At 36.3% G+C, this 14182-nt stretch overlaps 1 protein-coding gene across 2 annotated transcripts in view; it reads left to right on the top strand.

The window, feature by feature from the left end:
• The window catches only part of LOC110463569 (protocadherin Fat 4-like), a 67562-nt gene that overhangs the window by 7706 nt on the left and 45674 nt on the right, over positions 1-14182 (top strand). Inside the window, exons 1-3 of one of the 2 annotated variants that reach the window (XM_021518267.1) lie at positions 3712-3816; positions 11859-12020; positions 13155-13964. In XM_021518267.1, coding sequence (XP_021373942.1) covers positions 13655-13964 — 310 coding nt within the window. In that variant the 5' untranslated portion in view covers positions 3712-3816; positions 11859-12020; positions 13155-13654. Of the gene's footprint in view, positions 1-3711; positions 3817-11858; positions 12021-13154; positions 13965-14182 lie in introns of those variants that run through there. The other variant, XM_021518266.1, reaches the window with a different exon arrangement.

Here is a 14182-nt window from a genome sequence, read left to right as displayed (position 1 = left end):
CCATTATAAGGTTGAGGTATTTATATCGAGCGTAAGTAATTTATTTGGCCTGGCTTGTGCAGTGTTTTAAATCACCACACTCAATAGCCTGTTCCTGTTCATACACCCTCACTCTCACATACACATACAGAGGTTATTGCAATTTTAAAAATATACAGTATGATTTTTTTTATATTGAGTGTATACAAGGTGCTGAACTATTTTTTTCACATTTCAGGGACCAAAATAGCTTCATTTGACTTTTTCAGGCAAGTTTTGATTTGTATTTTGTGGTTTTATGCGTTTGATCTACAAGGTAGACGCGTTGATAAAGAGTGCAACTTTCAAAGATTTCGTTTAATATATATATAACTAACAAAGCTATGTTGCTGTAATGTATAACACCGTAAATGTTACTACCTGTATGCCTGCATATATATTGTACAACAACAACGAAAAAATGATGCCCAATATAGCGGAACCAGTTTAGCAACATTCTATTTATATTCACTAACTCACGAATAGGCGAGCTAATCTGGTCTTAATTTGCTCTTCAAAAGCAGCCGTGCATTCTTTTAATCTTTCTTTCTTAGATTAAAGACATCTTTTTAACTGTCGCCCTGTAGCTTTAACAGAACGAGACACGACACGAGTTAACCAATGTCTTGAACACTCCTCTTACTCACTATATTTATTTCATGCAAACCTGGAGAGGTACATCTCTCACATTCTAATAGTATTGCGTCATCTCCACTGTTTGCTGACATAAGTTTGTGTCCAGGGTCGGCGATCCGCCATCTTTCTTTTCCTGAGCCCTGCATGTCGGTTTTTCGATACCACGGATATGGTTTACAAATCGGGTATTTGTATTTCTCTACAAGTCTGCAACTAAAGAATTTTGCGCTAGGCCCTTATGCAGGATACAAAGCAGTCTTGCCTGCAACTGCTTAACGAAGCCAACCTATCTGACTAGTGGTTTAGTGACATTGCATATATTTCTTAAGAGGCCATTTTAGGTATCTGACTCATTTATGACCTTTTCTTTATTGTCCTTTAAATTTATTGATTGTGTAAACTATTTGTTTTTCGTCTCCTACATATTTCCGTGGGTGTTTTTATTGATTTACCTGTACCTAATTGGTATTATCATGAATGTTATTTGTCATTATTAAGAAAACAATACCAATAAACAAAGGTTTAAACTACAATACACAGACATATTAATTTTGAGGTAGCGTATGTCGAACAATTAACATTTGTTCCTTAGAGCAATGATTGGTGCATATATCAGGATACAATCAACTATGGTAAAACGGACATACTATTACAAAATTGTATTTAATTAGTTCTGAGGGCACGCCATTGGCCTAGTTCAGCCCATCCTTGCTATCTGGCTACCTTATCACGTGACTAAAACAAGGGTAACACAGCACGTAATTAATGTCGTATGTACGAGGCGGTAAATGCAAACAGATTCATGCACGATGATTTGAGAGGATAATCCATGTCTGCACACAATTGCCATGTGTATTAGCCTTCGGAAATTCTAGTAGTTTGCATACTTGCTTCTAGCACACTTGCTTCTGTCTTTTGGCAGGCTGGTCTTCATGTGCAAGGAAGGCTAAAATGTTAAGGAACTTCTGTTTTGCTGACATATTTTTATTACGCACAACCTGTACAAAAATAGTTTGTGTCAGTGTGAAATTTTTGAGAATTAAACGAAGCGCCCTTTTCTGTACTCCCCCTTCGACTTGATGAAATACCTGTACTATCTCCGGCAAAGAAAACCGGGTCGCATGCACTATGCATGGTTAGAAATCTGAAACTACATGGTCAGACGTAATACACGTTTGTTTGGTGATAAGATAATGGGTAACTTATACCCGGATGTTGGTCAGCCGATTCTCAGAAATGTGTTGCGTATACTCCGACATTCTATATAGGTACTGGAATATGAGCTGTTATCACTTACGGAAATCTGAACATTTATTATGGTCTTGTTTTCCGTGTAGTGTATGTAAGTTTATACTGTGGAATGTAAAAGTGGTTTATGTTTCACCGTCTTTTTTCCACATGGATGAATAACAAGCATATATTTAGAAACATCATCATTGTGTATTAACATTGTAAGACGATGATCTGCCCCGCGACTTTAAAACGTTCTCAGAGTTTAAGGTACAGGTAATAAAAGGGCTTATCATAATGAACCTGCGCGAGGACAAAATCAGTGAAGCGTAAACATATATATATATATATATGCACCATTAAATATTTATGTAATTAATGACTTCCTTGAACCTCCTTTCTCTTTCATAAGTAGTTTAGACCAATTTGAATTTCCATCTTTTTGGCTCCTCGCATCACCGATGAGTCCTTGGACGAAATAGCTGAACGGTGTAGTGTATATATACATTTTGGCACACTGTATCCATTACTAAATTTCAAATGTGCAGTCACGTGTGTGTGTCTTGCGTTCATCCCTCCGGGGACCAAAAGGGGGCGACCATTTCATTCTGGGGAGGGGTGATAGAGCTGGAAGCATATGGCAAAAGGTACTTATGTCGTCTTGCCTATCATGAAATAAAAAGGTTTTCTGACATTCATGCAGATGAAAATAATAAATGATCTATCCTCAAATTAAACGTCATAAAAATTTAAGTTTATGGAAAAATTGTAGAATGTACCCGAAAAAACAGCATGCTTGCTTCTTTTGCTCGCGCCAAACCCTTTTTGAGAACTTTACTGAAATTTTACGATACCTTCATTTCCAAGTGACAGTCAATGCTCATTATCCGTCCACAACTGGGTCGCGGGTTCGAGGCCTACGTCAGGCAGTCGCCAGGTACTTTCCGCAGGTCTGTTGTTTTTCTCCGGGTAGTCCGGCTTTCCTTCACTACCAAAACCTGGCACATCCTATAATGACCATAATTGTTAGTAGGACGTAAAACATTCGTCGAATATTTATATCAAGCCAACTTAACATTAATATTTAATGTAAGAAGTACTTTGAGTTTCGTTTAAAACTTATATGAGATATCTCTAATTTTAAAAGATGCATTTTAAGATTATTAAGGGATATCCCTCATAAAAATATAAAATTTATGTTGAGTTTTATCTATAACATATTAAGATATCCACATTTCAAATTATCTGATATTTTTGCGACCTCTTCTTTGGTATTAACAAAAAATAGTTAGGGATTTTTTTTTTTTGTTGTTGTTTTTTTTCAAAAATAAAATCTGTTTAAGCCAAGCTAACTGAGGACGGTGTTCTTATCTATCTGATGAAGGCGCGATATATCAGTAAGCATGTACAATATACTTAAACCACGCCCCTGTGATGAGGAAGCTGATAGTGGCCAATAAACAGTGCCGCTTAAACAAGACAATTTGATAATATTCTTTACTCTCAATATTGGCACTTCTCCATCTTTAATTTTGAAAAATCCTCCTCAGTTTCTAGTAGCTATACATGTTAAGAACGCAAGGTCAAGATTTGGAATAAAAACAAAATATTTTTTTAAATGTATCCTTGATATATGTAATACTATTAACACAGATATGTTACATAATTAACATTCCTTTCATGTAGACCTGAACGTTTACAGAGACATACATTGTGCTGTAATCGTACATGGCCGGCCTCTACACACACCAAAACCGGTTTCTGCGTTGTGTACACATAGAACGTATTTAGAACTAAATAAAGCACGAGGAAGTTCAACAGCTAGAACTGAATATGTCCGACCACGATGGTGAGGTAAAATAACTGTGCTTACGTAACTGTTCGCCGTCAACATACAGCAAATCCGGGATGAGCGTAGCCAATCTTCGTACGGTAATTCTGACATACAATCTACTTTGAATTTTGAGATGCAACTGTGACAAAAGCCATTAACGTAAATTTGAAATAATAAGAAATGTAAAAAGGTTATTGTTGACGAAATAGAAATTCATACATTTTGACTTTAAGAACAGTTTTATGAATACTTGATTATTTCCAAATCTGTTCTTTCTTTTATAAATAACCAATCACAAATAATCCTGGTATTTTGAATATCTGTGTCATTCTTTATTTTACGTTCTTTACAGTACGGGTAAAGATAACTTTAACAAATTTTGTCATCGTGTTTTCAAATGTAACTAATAGAAATACTTTTATCCAAGTTTTGTTTCCTTATAAAGTGATGCTAGCCTGTTTAATGAAGATACATCTGTGGTGGAGACATCCACAGTGAGACCCACAATACCCCGAGACCACACGTACTGGACATTGATTGTTTATAGTCTCTAACCACCACAAGTACTGGACATTGTTGTTTATAGTCTCTATAACCACCACACTTACTGGACATTGATTGTTTATAGTCTCAGTACAACCTCGCTATAGTGTTTCTGTGCTTCTAATGTTTCATGTCTAACCACCACACGTCCTGGACATTGATTGTTTATAGTCTCTAACCCCCACCCATACTGGACATTGATTGTTTATAGTCTCTAACTACCACACGTACGGGACATTGATTGGTTATAGTCTCGAACCACCACACGTACTGGACATTGATTGTTTATTGTCTCTAACCACCACACGTACTGGACATTGTTGTCTATAGTCTCTATAACCACCACACTTACTGGACATTGATTGTTTATAGTCTCAGTACAACCTCGCTATAGTGTTTCTGTGCTTCTAATGTTTCATGTCTAACCACCACACGTCCTGGACATTGATTGTTTATAGTCTCTAACTACCACACGTACGGGACATTGATTGGTTATAGTCTCGAACCACCACACGTACTGGACATTGATTGTTTATGGTCTCTAACCACCACACGTACTGGACATTGTTGTTTATAGTCTCTATAACCACCACACTTACTGGACATTGATTGTTTATAGTCTCAGTACAACCTCGCTATAGTGTTTCTGTGCTTCTAATGTTTCATGTCTAACCACCACACGTCCTGGACATTGATAGTTTATAGTCTCTAACCACCACATGTACTGGACATTGATTGTTTATAGGCTCTAACCACCACACGTACGGGACATTGATTGGTTATAGTCTCTAACCACCACAAGTACTGGACATTGTTGTTTATAGTCTCTATAACCACCACACTTACTGGACATTGATTGTTTATAGTCTCAGTACAACCTCGCTATAGTGTTTCTGTGCTTCTAATGTTTCATGTCTAACCACCACACGTCCTGGACATTGATAGTTTATAGTCTCTAACCACCACACGTACTCGACATTGATTGTTTATAGTCTCTAACCACTACACGTACTGGACATTGATTGTTTATAGTTTCTAACCACCACACGTACTGGACATTGATTGCTTATAGTCTCTAACCACCACACGTACTGGAAATTGATAGTTTATAGTCTTTAACCACCACACGTACTGGACATTGATTGGTTATAGTCTCTAACCACCACAAGTACTGGACATTGATTGTTTATCTTCTCTAACCACCACACGTACTGGACATTGATTGTTTATAGTCTCTAACCACCACACGTACGGGACATTGATTGGTTATAGTCTCTAACCACCACACGTACTGGACATTGATTGTTTATAATCTCTAACCACCACACGTACACGACATTGATTGCTTATAGTCTCTAACCACCATACGTACTGGACATTGATTGCTTATCGTCTCTAACCACCACACGTACACGACATTGATTGCTTATAGTCTCTAACCACCATACGTACTAGACATTGATTGTTTATAGTATCTAACCACCACACGTACTGTACATTGATTGTTTATAGTCACTAACCACCACACTACTAGTCATTGATTGTTTATAGTCTTTAACCACCACACGTACTGGCCATTGATTGTTTATAGTCTTTAACCACCACACGTACTGGACTTTGATTGTTTATAGTCTTTAACCACCACACGTCCTGGACATGGATAGTGTATAGTCTCTAACCACCACATGTACTGGACATTGACTGTTTATAGTCTCTAACCAGCACACGTACTGGACATTGACTGTTTATAGTCTCTAACCACCTCACGTACGGGACATTGATTGGTTATAGTCACTAACCACCACACTACTAGACATTGATTGTTTATAGTCGCTAACCACCACACGTACTGGCCATTGATTGTTTATAGTCTCGAACCACCACACGTACTGGATATTGATTGTTTATAGTCTCAAACCACCACACGTACTGGACATTGATTGCTTATCGTCTCTAACCACCACACGTACTGTACATTGATTGTTTATAGTCACTAACCACCACACTACTAGTCATTGATTGTTTATAGTCTCGAACCACCACACGTACTGGACATTGATTGTTTATAGTCTCTAACCACCACACGTACTGGAAATTGATAGTTTATAGTCTTTAACCACCACACGTACTGGACATTGATAGTTTATAGTCTCTAACCACCACACGTACTGGACATTGATTGTTTATAGTCTCTAACCACCACACGTACTGGACATTGATTGTTTTTAGTCTCTAACCACCACACGTACACGACATTGATTGCTTATAGTCTCTAACCACCGCACGTACTGGACATTGATTGTTTATAGTCTCTAACCACCACACGTACACGACATTGATTGCTTATAGTCTCTAACCAACGCACGTACTGGACATTGATTGTTTATAGTCTCTAACCCCCACACGTACTGGACATTGATTGTTTTATTGTCTCTAACCACCACACGTACTGGACATTGAATGTTTATAGTCTCTAACCACCACCCGTACTGGACATTGATTGTGTATAGTCTCTAACCACCGCACGTACTGGACATTGATTGTTTCTAGTCTCTAACCACCACACGTACTGGACATTGAATGTTTATAGTCTCTAACCACCACACGTACTGGACCTTGATTGTGTATAGTCTCTAACCACCACACGTACTGGACAATGATTGTTTATAGTCTCTATCCACCACGCGTACTGGACATTGATTGCTTATAATCTTAAACCACCACACGTACTAGACATTGATTGTTTATAGTCTCTAACCACCACACGTACTAGACATTGATTGTTTATAATCTCTAACCACCACACGTACTGGACATTGATAGTTTATAGTCTCTAACCACCACACGTACTGGCCATTGATTGTTTATAGTCTCTAACCACCACATGAACTGGACATTGATTGTTTATAGTCTCTAACCCCCACACGTACTGGACATTGATTGTTTATAGTTTTTAACCACTACACGTACTGGACATTGATTGTTTATAGTCTCTAACCACCACACGTACTGGACATTGATTGTTTTATTGTCTCTAACCACCACACGTACTGGACATTGATGGTTTATAGTCTCTAACCACCACACGTCCTGGCCATTGATTGTTTTATTGTCTCTAACCACCACACGTTCTGGACATTGATTGTTTATAGTCTCTAACCACCACACGTACTGGACATTGATTGTTTATAGTCTCAGTACAACCTCACTATAGTGTTTCTGTGCTTTTATTGTTTCATCTCTAACCACCAGACGTTTAGATTTCCCGTTTTCTTTACAATCCCTACGTATTGTTCGATACATCAACAAACCTTATATATAATGTCAATTTGTCGATGGACCAATGACAGCAATATAACAAAAGTGTAAGAAGGTTTTACTGTACAGACATGGCAGTATAACAAGGTTTAACTGTATCGTGGTGGCAGTATAACAAGATTTACTGCACAATAGCGACGGTATAACAAGGTTTTACTGTTAATGGTGGCGGTATAACAAAGTTTAACTTACAATAATGGCAGTATAACAAGGTTTACTCTACAATATTGGCGGTATAGCAAGGTTTTATTGTTAATGGTGGCAGTTTAACAAGGTTTTACTGTTAATGTTGGCAGTTTAACAAGGTTTACTGTATAATGTTGGCAGTAGAACAAAGATTTACTGTGTAATGGTGACAGAATAACAAGGTTTTACTGTATAATGGTTGCAGTATAACTAGGTTTACTGCACAATGCTGGCAGTATCACAAAGTTTTACAGTAAAATAATGATAGTTTAACAGGGTTTTACTGAATAATGGTGGCAGTATAACAAGGTTGTACTGTAAAATGGTGACAGTATAACATGGTTTTACTGTATAATAGTGGCAGTATAACAAGGTTTTACTGTATCACTGTGTACTGTATAATAGTGGCGGCATCACCAAGTTTTACAGTAAAATAATGACAGTTTAACAGGGTTTTACTATATAATGGTGACAGAATAACAGGGTTTAACTGTATACTGGTGGCAGTTTAACAAGGTTTTACTGTATAATAGTGGCGGTATCACAAGGTTTTACTGTATAGCTGTGTACTGCACAATAATGGTGGCAGTATAACCAAGTTTTACAGTAAAATAATGAGTTTAACAGGGTTTTACTATATAATGGTGACAGTATAACAAGGTTTTACTATATAATGGTGACAGAATAACAGGGTTGTACTGTAAAATGGTGGCAGTATAACAAGGTTTTAATGTATAGCTGTGTACTGTATAATGGTGGCGATATAACAAGGTTTTACTGTATAGCTGTGTACTGTATAATAGTGGCAGTATAACAAGGTTTTACTGTATAATGGTGGCAGTATAATATGATTCTTCTTATTATGAGTGAAATATACCGTGGGTTGATTGAACAATGATTACAATAAAAAGATGATTTAGTTTTTCAATTATTTGGAGAGACGATTTGCATATGAAATGATATGGGTTTTTTTGTGAACACAAACCTTTATTTCTATCTTAAGTATATATTTAGTTCTGAAAACAGAAATCAAGAAAAATTATATTATAGAGTGGACAAGTTTTTGTTATAGCCAATAAGCCTCATTTCATCATTTTAATATTAATGACAAGAAGCTTTAACCACTGCTACTTATTCTTGCTACACAGATAAAATTGACAGAAATAAAGAAAATGTATCTCACAGTCAAAGACCGTAAACTGAATCTGTAAACAGACATTTTGTATTGACCATCCAAATACCACCACCATTATGGATTTTGGCCTCATATGGTTAAAAGATTGCTCACCCATTGTCGGTACACAGTTAATTTGTCTTATATATCAATTCATCTTTTAGGTTTTATTAACATTTACCTGGTCCAGGAAGTATGGCATAAAAAATAAACACACTAAGCTCTGGCTATTGGGTGGGTCTCGTTTTTAAAAATGTAAATAGCCATGACAAAGAATCTTACAAAAGTACTAAATTTCATATCACTCTAACAAACTTTCTGTTGAAATCGAGTACAAAAGGGTCTATTATAAGGGAATATACACTAAGGTATTTTTCGAATTTTATGTTAGCTGCAGTATTGTAAAAGATGGATATCAAATGTAATGACGTCGACATTCAGCGCTCTCACCGACAGGAACAGTGTGGTTGATATATATACAGCTGATGTTTAAAGTATTACATATACTAGTAACTGATCTTCACAGTTTTACATATATAACTGACCTTGACAGTAATACATATAACTGACCTTGACAGTGTTACATATAACTGACCTTGACAGTGTTACAGATAACTGACCTTGACAGGGCTACATATAACTGACTTTGACAGTGTTACATATAACTGACCTTGACAGTGTTACATATAACTGACCTTGACAGTGTTACATATAACTGACCTTGACAGTGTTACATATAACTGACCTTGACAGTGTTACATATAACTGACCTTGACAGTGTTACATATAACTGACCTTGACAGTGTTACATATAACTGACCTTGACAGTGTTACATATAACTGACCTTGACAGTGTTACATATAACTGACCTTGACAGTGTTACATATAACTGACCTTGACAGTGTTACATATAACTGACCTTGACAGTGTTACATATAACTGACCTTGACAGTGTTACATATAACTGACCTTGACAGTGTTACATATAACTGACCTTGACAGTGTTACATATAACTGACCTTGACAGTGTTACATATAACTGACCTTGACAGTGTTACATATAACTGACCTTGACAGTGTTACATATAACTGACCTTGACAGTGTTACATATAACTGACCTTGACAGTGTTACATATAACTGACCTTGACAGTGTTACATATAACTGACCTTGACAGTGTTACATATAACTGACCTTGACAGTGTTACATATAACTGACCTTGACAGTGTTACATATAACTGACCTTGACAGTGCTACATATAACTGACCTTGACAGTGTTACATATAACTGACCTTGACAGTGTTACATATAACTGACCTTGACAGTGTTACATATAACTGACCTTGACAGTGTTACATATAACTGACCTTGACAGTGTTACATATAACTGACCTTGACAGTGTTACATATAACTGACCTTGACAGTGTTACATATAACTGACCTTGACAGTGTTACATATAACTGACCTTGACAGTGTTACATATAACTGACCTTGACAGTGTTACATATAACTGACCTTGACAGTGTTACATATAACTGACCTTGACAGTGTTACATATAACTGACCTTGACAGTGTTACATATAACTGACCTTGACAGTGTTACATATAACTGACCTTGACAGTGTTACATATAACTGACCTTGACAGTGTTACATATAACTGACCTTGACAGTGTTACATATAACTGACCTTGACAGTGTTACATATAACTGACCTTGACAGTGTTACATATAACTGACCTTGACAGTGTTACATATAACTGACCTTGACAGTGTTACATATAACTGACCTTGACAGTGTTACATATAACTGACCTTGACAGTGTTACATATAACTGACCTTGACAGTGTTACATATAACTGACCTTGACAGTGTTACATATAACTGACCTTGACAGTGTTACATATAACTGACCTTGACAGTGTTACATATAACTGACCTTGACAGTGTTACATATAACTGACCTTGACAGTGTTACATATAACTGACCTTGACAGTGTTACATATAACTGACCTTGACAGTGTTACATATAACTGACCTTGACAGTGTTACATATAACTGACCTTGACAGTGTTACATATAACTGACCTTGACAGTGTTACATATAACTGACCTTGACAGTGTTACATATAACTGACCTTGACAGTGTTACATATAACTGACCTTGACAGTGTTACATATAACTGACCTTGACAGTGTTACATATAACTGACCTTGACAGTGTTACATATAACTGACCTTGACAGTGTTACATATAACTGACCTTGACAGTGTTACATATAACTGACCTTGACAGTGTTACATATAACTGACCTTGACAGTGTTACATATAACTGACCTTGACAGTGTTACATATAACTGACCTTGACAGTGCTACAGATAACTGACCTTGACAGTGTTACATATAGCTGACCTTGACAGTGTTACATATAGCTGACCTTGACAGGGCTACATATAACTGACCTTGACAGTGGTACATATAACTGACCTCGACAGTGTTACATATAACTGACCTCGACAGTGTTACATATAGCTGTCCCTGACAGTGTTACATATAACTGTCCCTGACAGTGTAACAGATAACTGACCTCGACAGTGTTACATATAACTGACCTCGACAGTGTTACATATAACTGGCCTTGACAGTGTTACATATAGCTGACCTTGACAGTGTTACATATAGCTGACCCTGACAGTGGTACATATAACTGACCTTGACAGTGTTATATATAACTGACCTTGACAGTGTTATATATAACTGACCTTGACAGTGTTATATATAACTGACCTTGACAGTGTTACATATATAACTGACCATGACAGTGTTATATTTTTATTGGTCTATCTAATATTTGTAGCAAATTCATTGTTCATTTACTTTAAATAATAACTTTTCTGATTTTTCATTTCAGAAAGTCCCCTAAGAAACCTGATTGAATAAAACAAAAGTACATCGAACACAAATGATGTTGGACAGAAAATGGACAGCTGTGACGTTGTAAACTCCTTAGCAATGATAACGTTCCGGTCTACCTTAGAAGGGTGATCATATTTAAAGAGTCATCATGTAATTGGTGAGTATGTCATTGTTTAAAGCGAAATTAGACTCACCTTTCAAAATTTTATTTTAAATTGTTTGTAAATAAAGATTGATCATCATACTAATATTTCAGTTCAACAGCTGTTACATCTTTGTTTTCATACGCATCACAAGTCAGTTTCCCCTTTTTACATTAATAAACAACAAAATCCAATATATCTCTTATAAAAAAAACACCTGCATTAAGTGTCAAATACAGCGAAAATGTAAGCGCCGAACAGGTAACACGAGGTCAACAGTTATAAAACCATGTTCTGAGGTAAAGTAACCAATAGTTTTCCTCTAAATTGATTTACATCTGACGCAGATTGTTAGCATAAAATACTTTTTTCTTCGTGTTACTAGTATTCTTAAATAATGGAATTTCCTGTGTCGTGTTAGCCAGACCTCTCTGTTAATGTTTTTTTTTCTTATTTTTAATAAGCTCTGATTAGAATATCAAAACGCGTGAATCTCAACCAAATTATTTAAAAGATGATACAACAATACGTACGAAGTATCTTACAGATTATCTGAAGTAATATCTTAGAGATTATAGACAGTGATATCTTGCAGATTATATAAAGTGATATCTTACAGATTATATTCAGTGATGTCTTATAGATTCTAAACAGTAATATCTTAGACATTATAGACAGTGATGTCTTACATATTATAACAGTGATATCTTAGAGAGTATAAACAGTGATGTCTTATAGATTACAGACAGTGATATCTTAGAGATTATAGATTATAGACAGTGCTATCTTTGAGAGTATATACAGTGATGTCTTATAGATTATAAACAGTGATATCTAAGAGATTATAGACAGTGATATCTTACATATTATAACAGTGATATCTTAGAGAGTATATACAGTGATGTCTTAGAGATTATATACAGTGATGTCTTAGAGATTATGTACAGTGATATCTCACAGATTATATACAGTGATATCTCACAGATTATATACACTGATATCTCACAGATTATATACAGTGATATCTCACAGATTATATACAGTGATACGTTTTTGTTTTTGTTCTACTTCAAATTAAGGCATCAGTTAGTGAACGGACATAATCTGATCTGATATGTTTGGATATTAAGTCTTTGCTTTTTTTCCAGTAAACAAGACACGAGGGAAAGAGATTTGCTGACTGATCAAACAGCTCCACACCTGAGGAACGGAGACCTGCTGACTTATCAAATTGCTTCACACTTTAGGGACGCAGACCTGCTGAATGGTCAAGCTGCTTTACGTTAGAGGGACACAGGTCTAAGGCAGGAACAAACTGCTCCAGACTGGAGGGACTCAGACCTGTTCATTATAAGTGCAGGGCAAATATCCTTTGTTTTTTTCCGGTTTTTTTTTTTGTGTATATCAGGTAAGCTTTCGGCTACAGGCAAAATTTTCACGATTGTTAAAAAAGGTAAGGTTCTATGTGTTTCGCCAAGAGGAATGGTATGAGAGAGCTTTATGTTTTTTGTTGTGGCGTCCTAAATGTTTTCTGTGTTACATGTAAATAGGCTAATGGTATATTTTATATTCAAGGTGATAACTTTAGTTTACCACCGCAACTTCCACCATCAATACAGGTGGTTTCCAGTTGTTCTGTGGGCATCCAATGGTTAGCAGTCACCGATCAATGTTTAGTGTGTATTATTTTTCAGCCACAGTTCAAACAACACTCCCAACAACAGTTACAACGACAGTTACGACGACAGTTCCAATGACTGTCACTAGTAAACCTTGCCCGACAACATCATCCGCACCTGTCACTAGACCTTGGCGACAACTTTATGATTCGTGTGGCGTGCAGGGACAGGATGCGCGGTGTACTGCTACCAATAGTGCTTGTATGCCTCACAAGGATGGTACGTGGCAATGCAGTTGCATCCCTGGGTTTATTGAGACGGGAGTAAATTGCACGAAATGTAAGTTATCTTGTCTTACAGTAACATTATGTGATGGCGACTGAAATAAATATATAAATGTTTGGCATTACTATCTGATCTCTAAAATGATCAAACTACTGCCTGTTTGAAGTGGGTTTTGGACTCTCTCTGTATATTAATAGCAAATGTCCAAACGATTGTATTTTAGATTTTGAATGCCATAGATACAATTTTGCGTTTTTTATTTCATTTATTTA

Source organism: Mizuhopecten yessoensis, unplaced genomic scaffold, assembly GCF_002113885.1.
Source record: "Mizuhopecten yessoensis strain PY_sf001 unplaced genomic scaffold, ASM211388v2 scaffold10917, whole genome shotgun sequence".
In the NCBI taxonomy this organism is placed as follows: domain Eukaryota; kingdom Metazoa; phylum Mollusca; class Bivalvia; order Pectinida; family Pectinidae; genus Mizuhopecten; species Mizuhopecten yessoensis.
The sequence above is the reverse complement of the archived record's forward strand: the minus strand, read 5'-3'. Positions and strand labels throughout refer to the sequence as shown.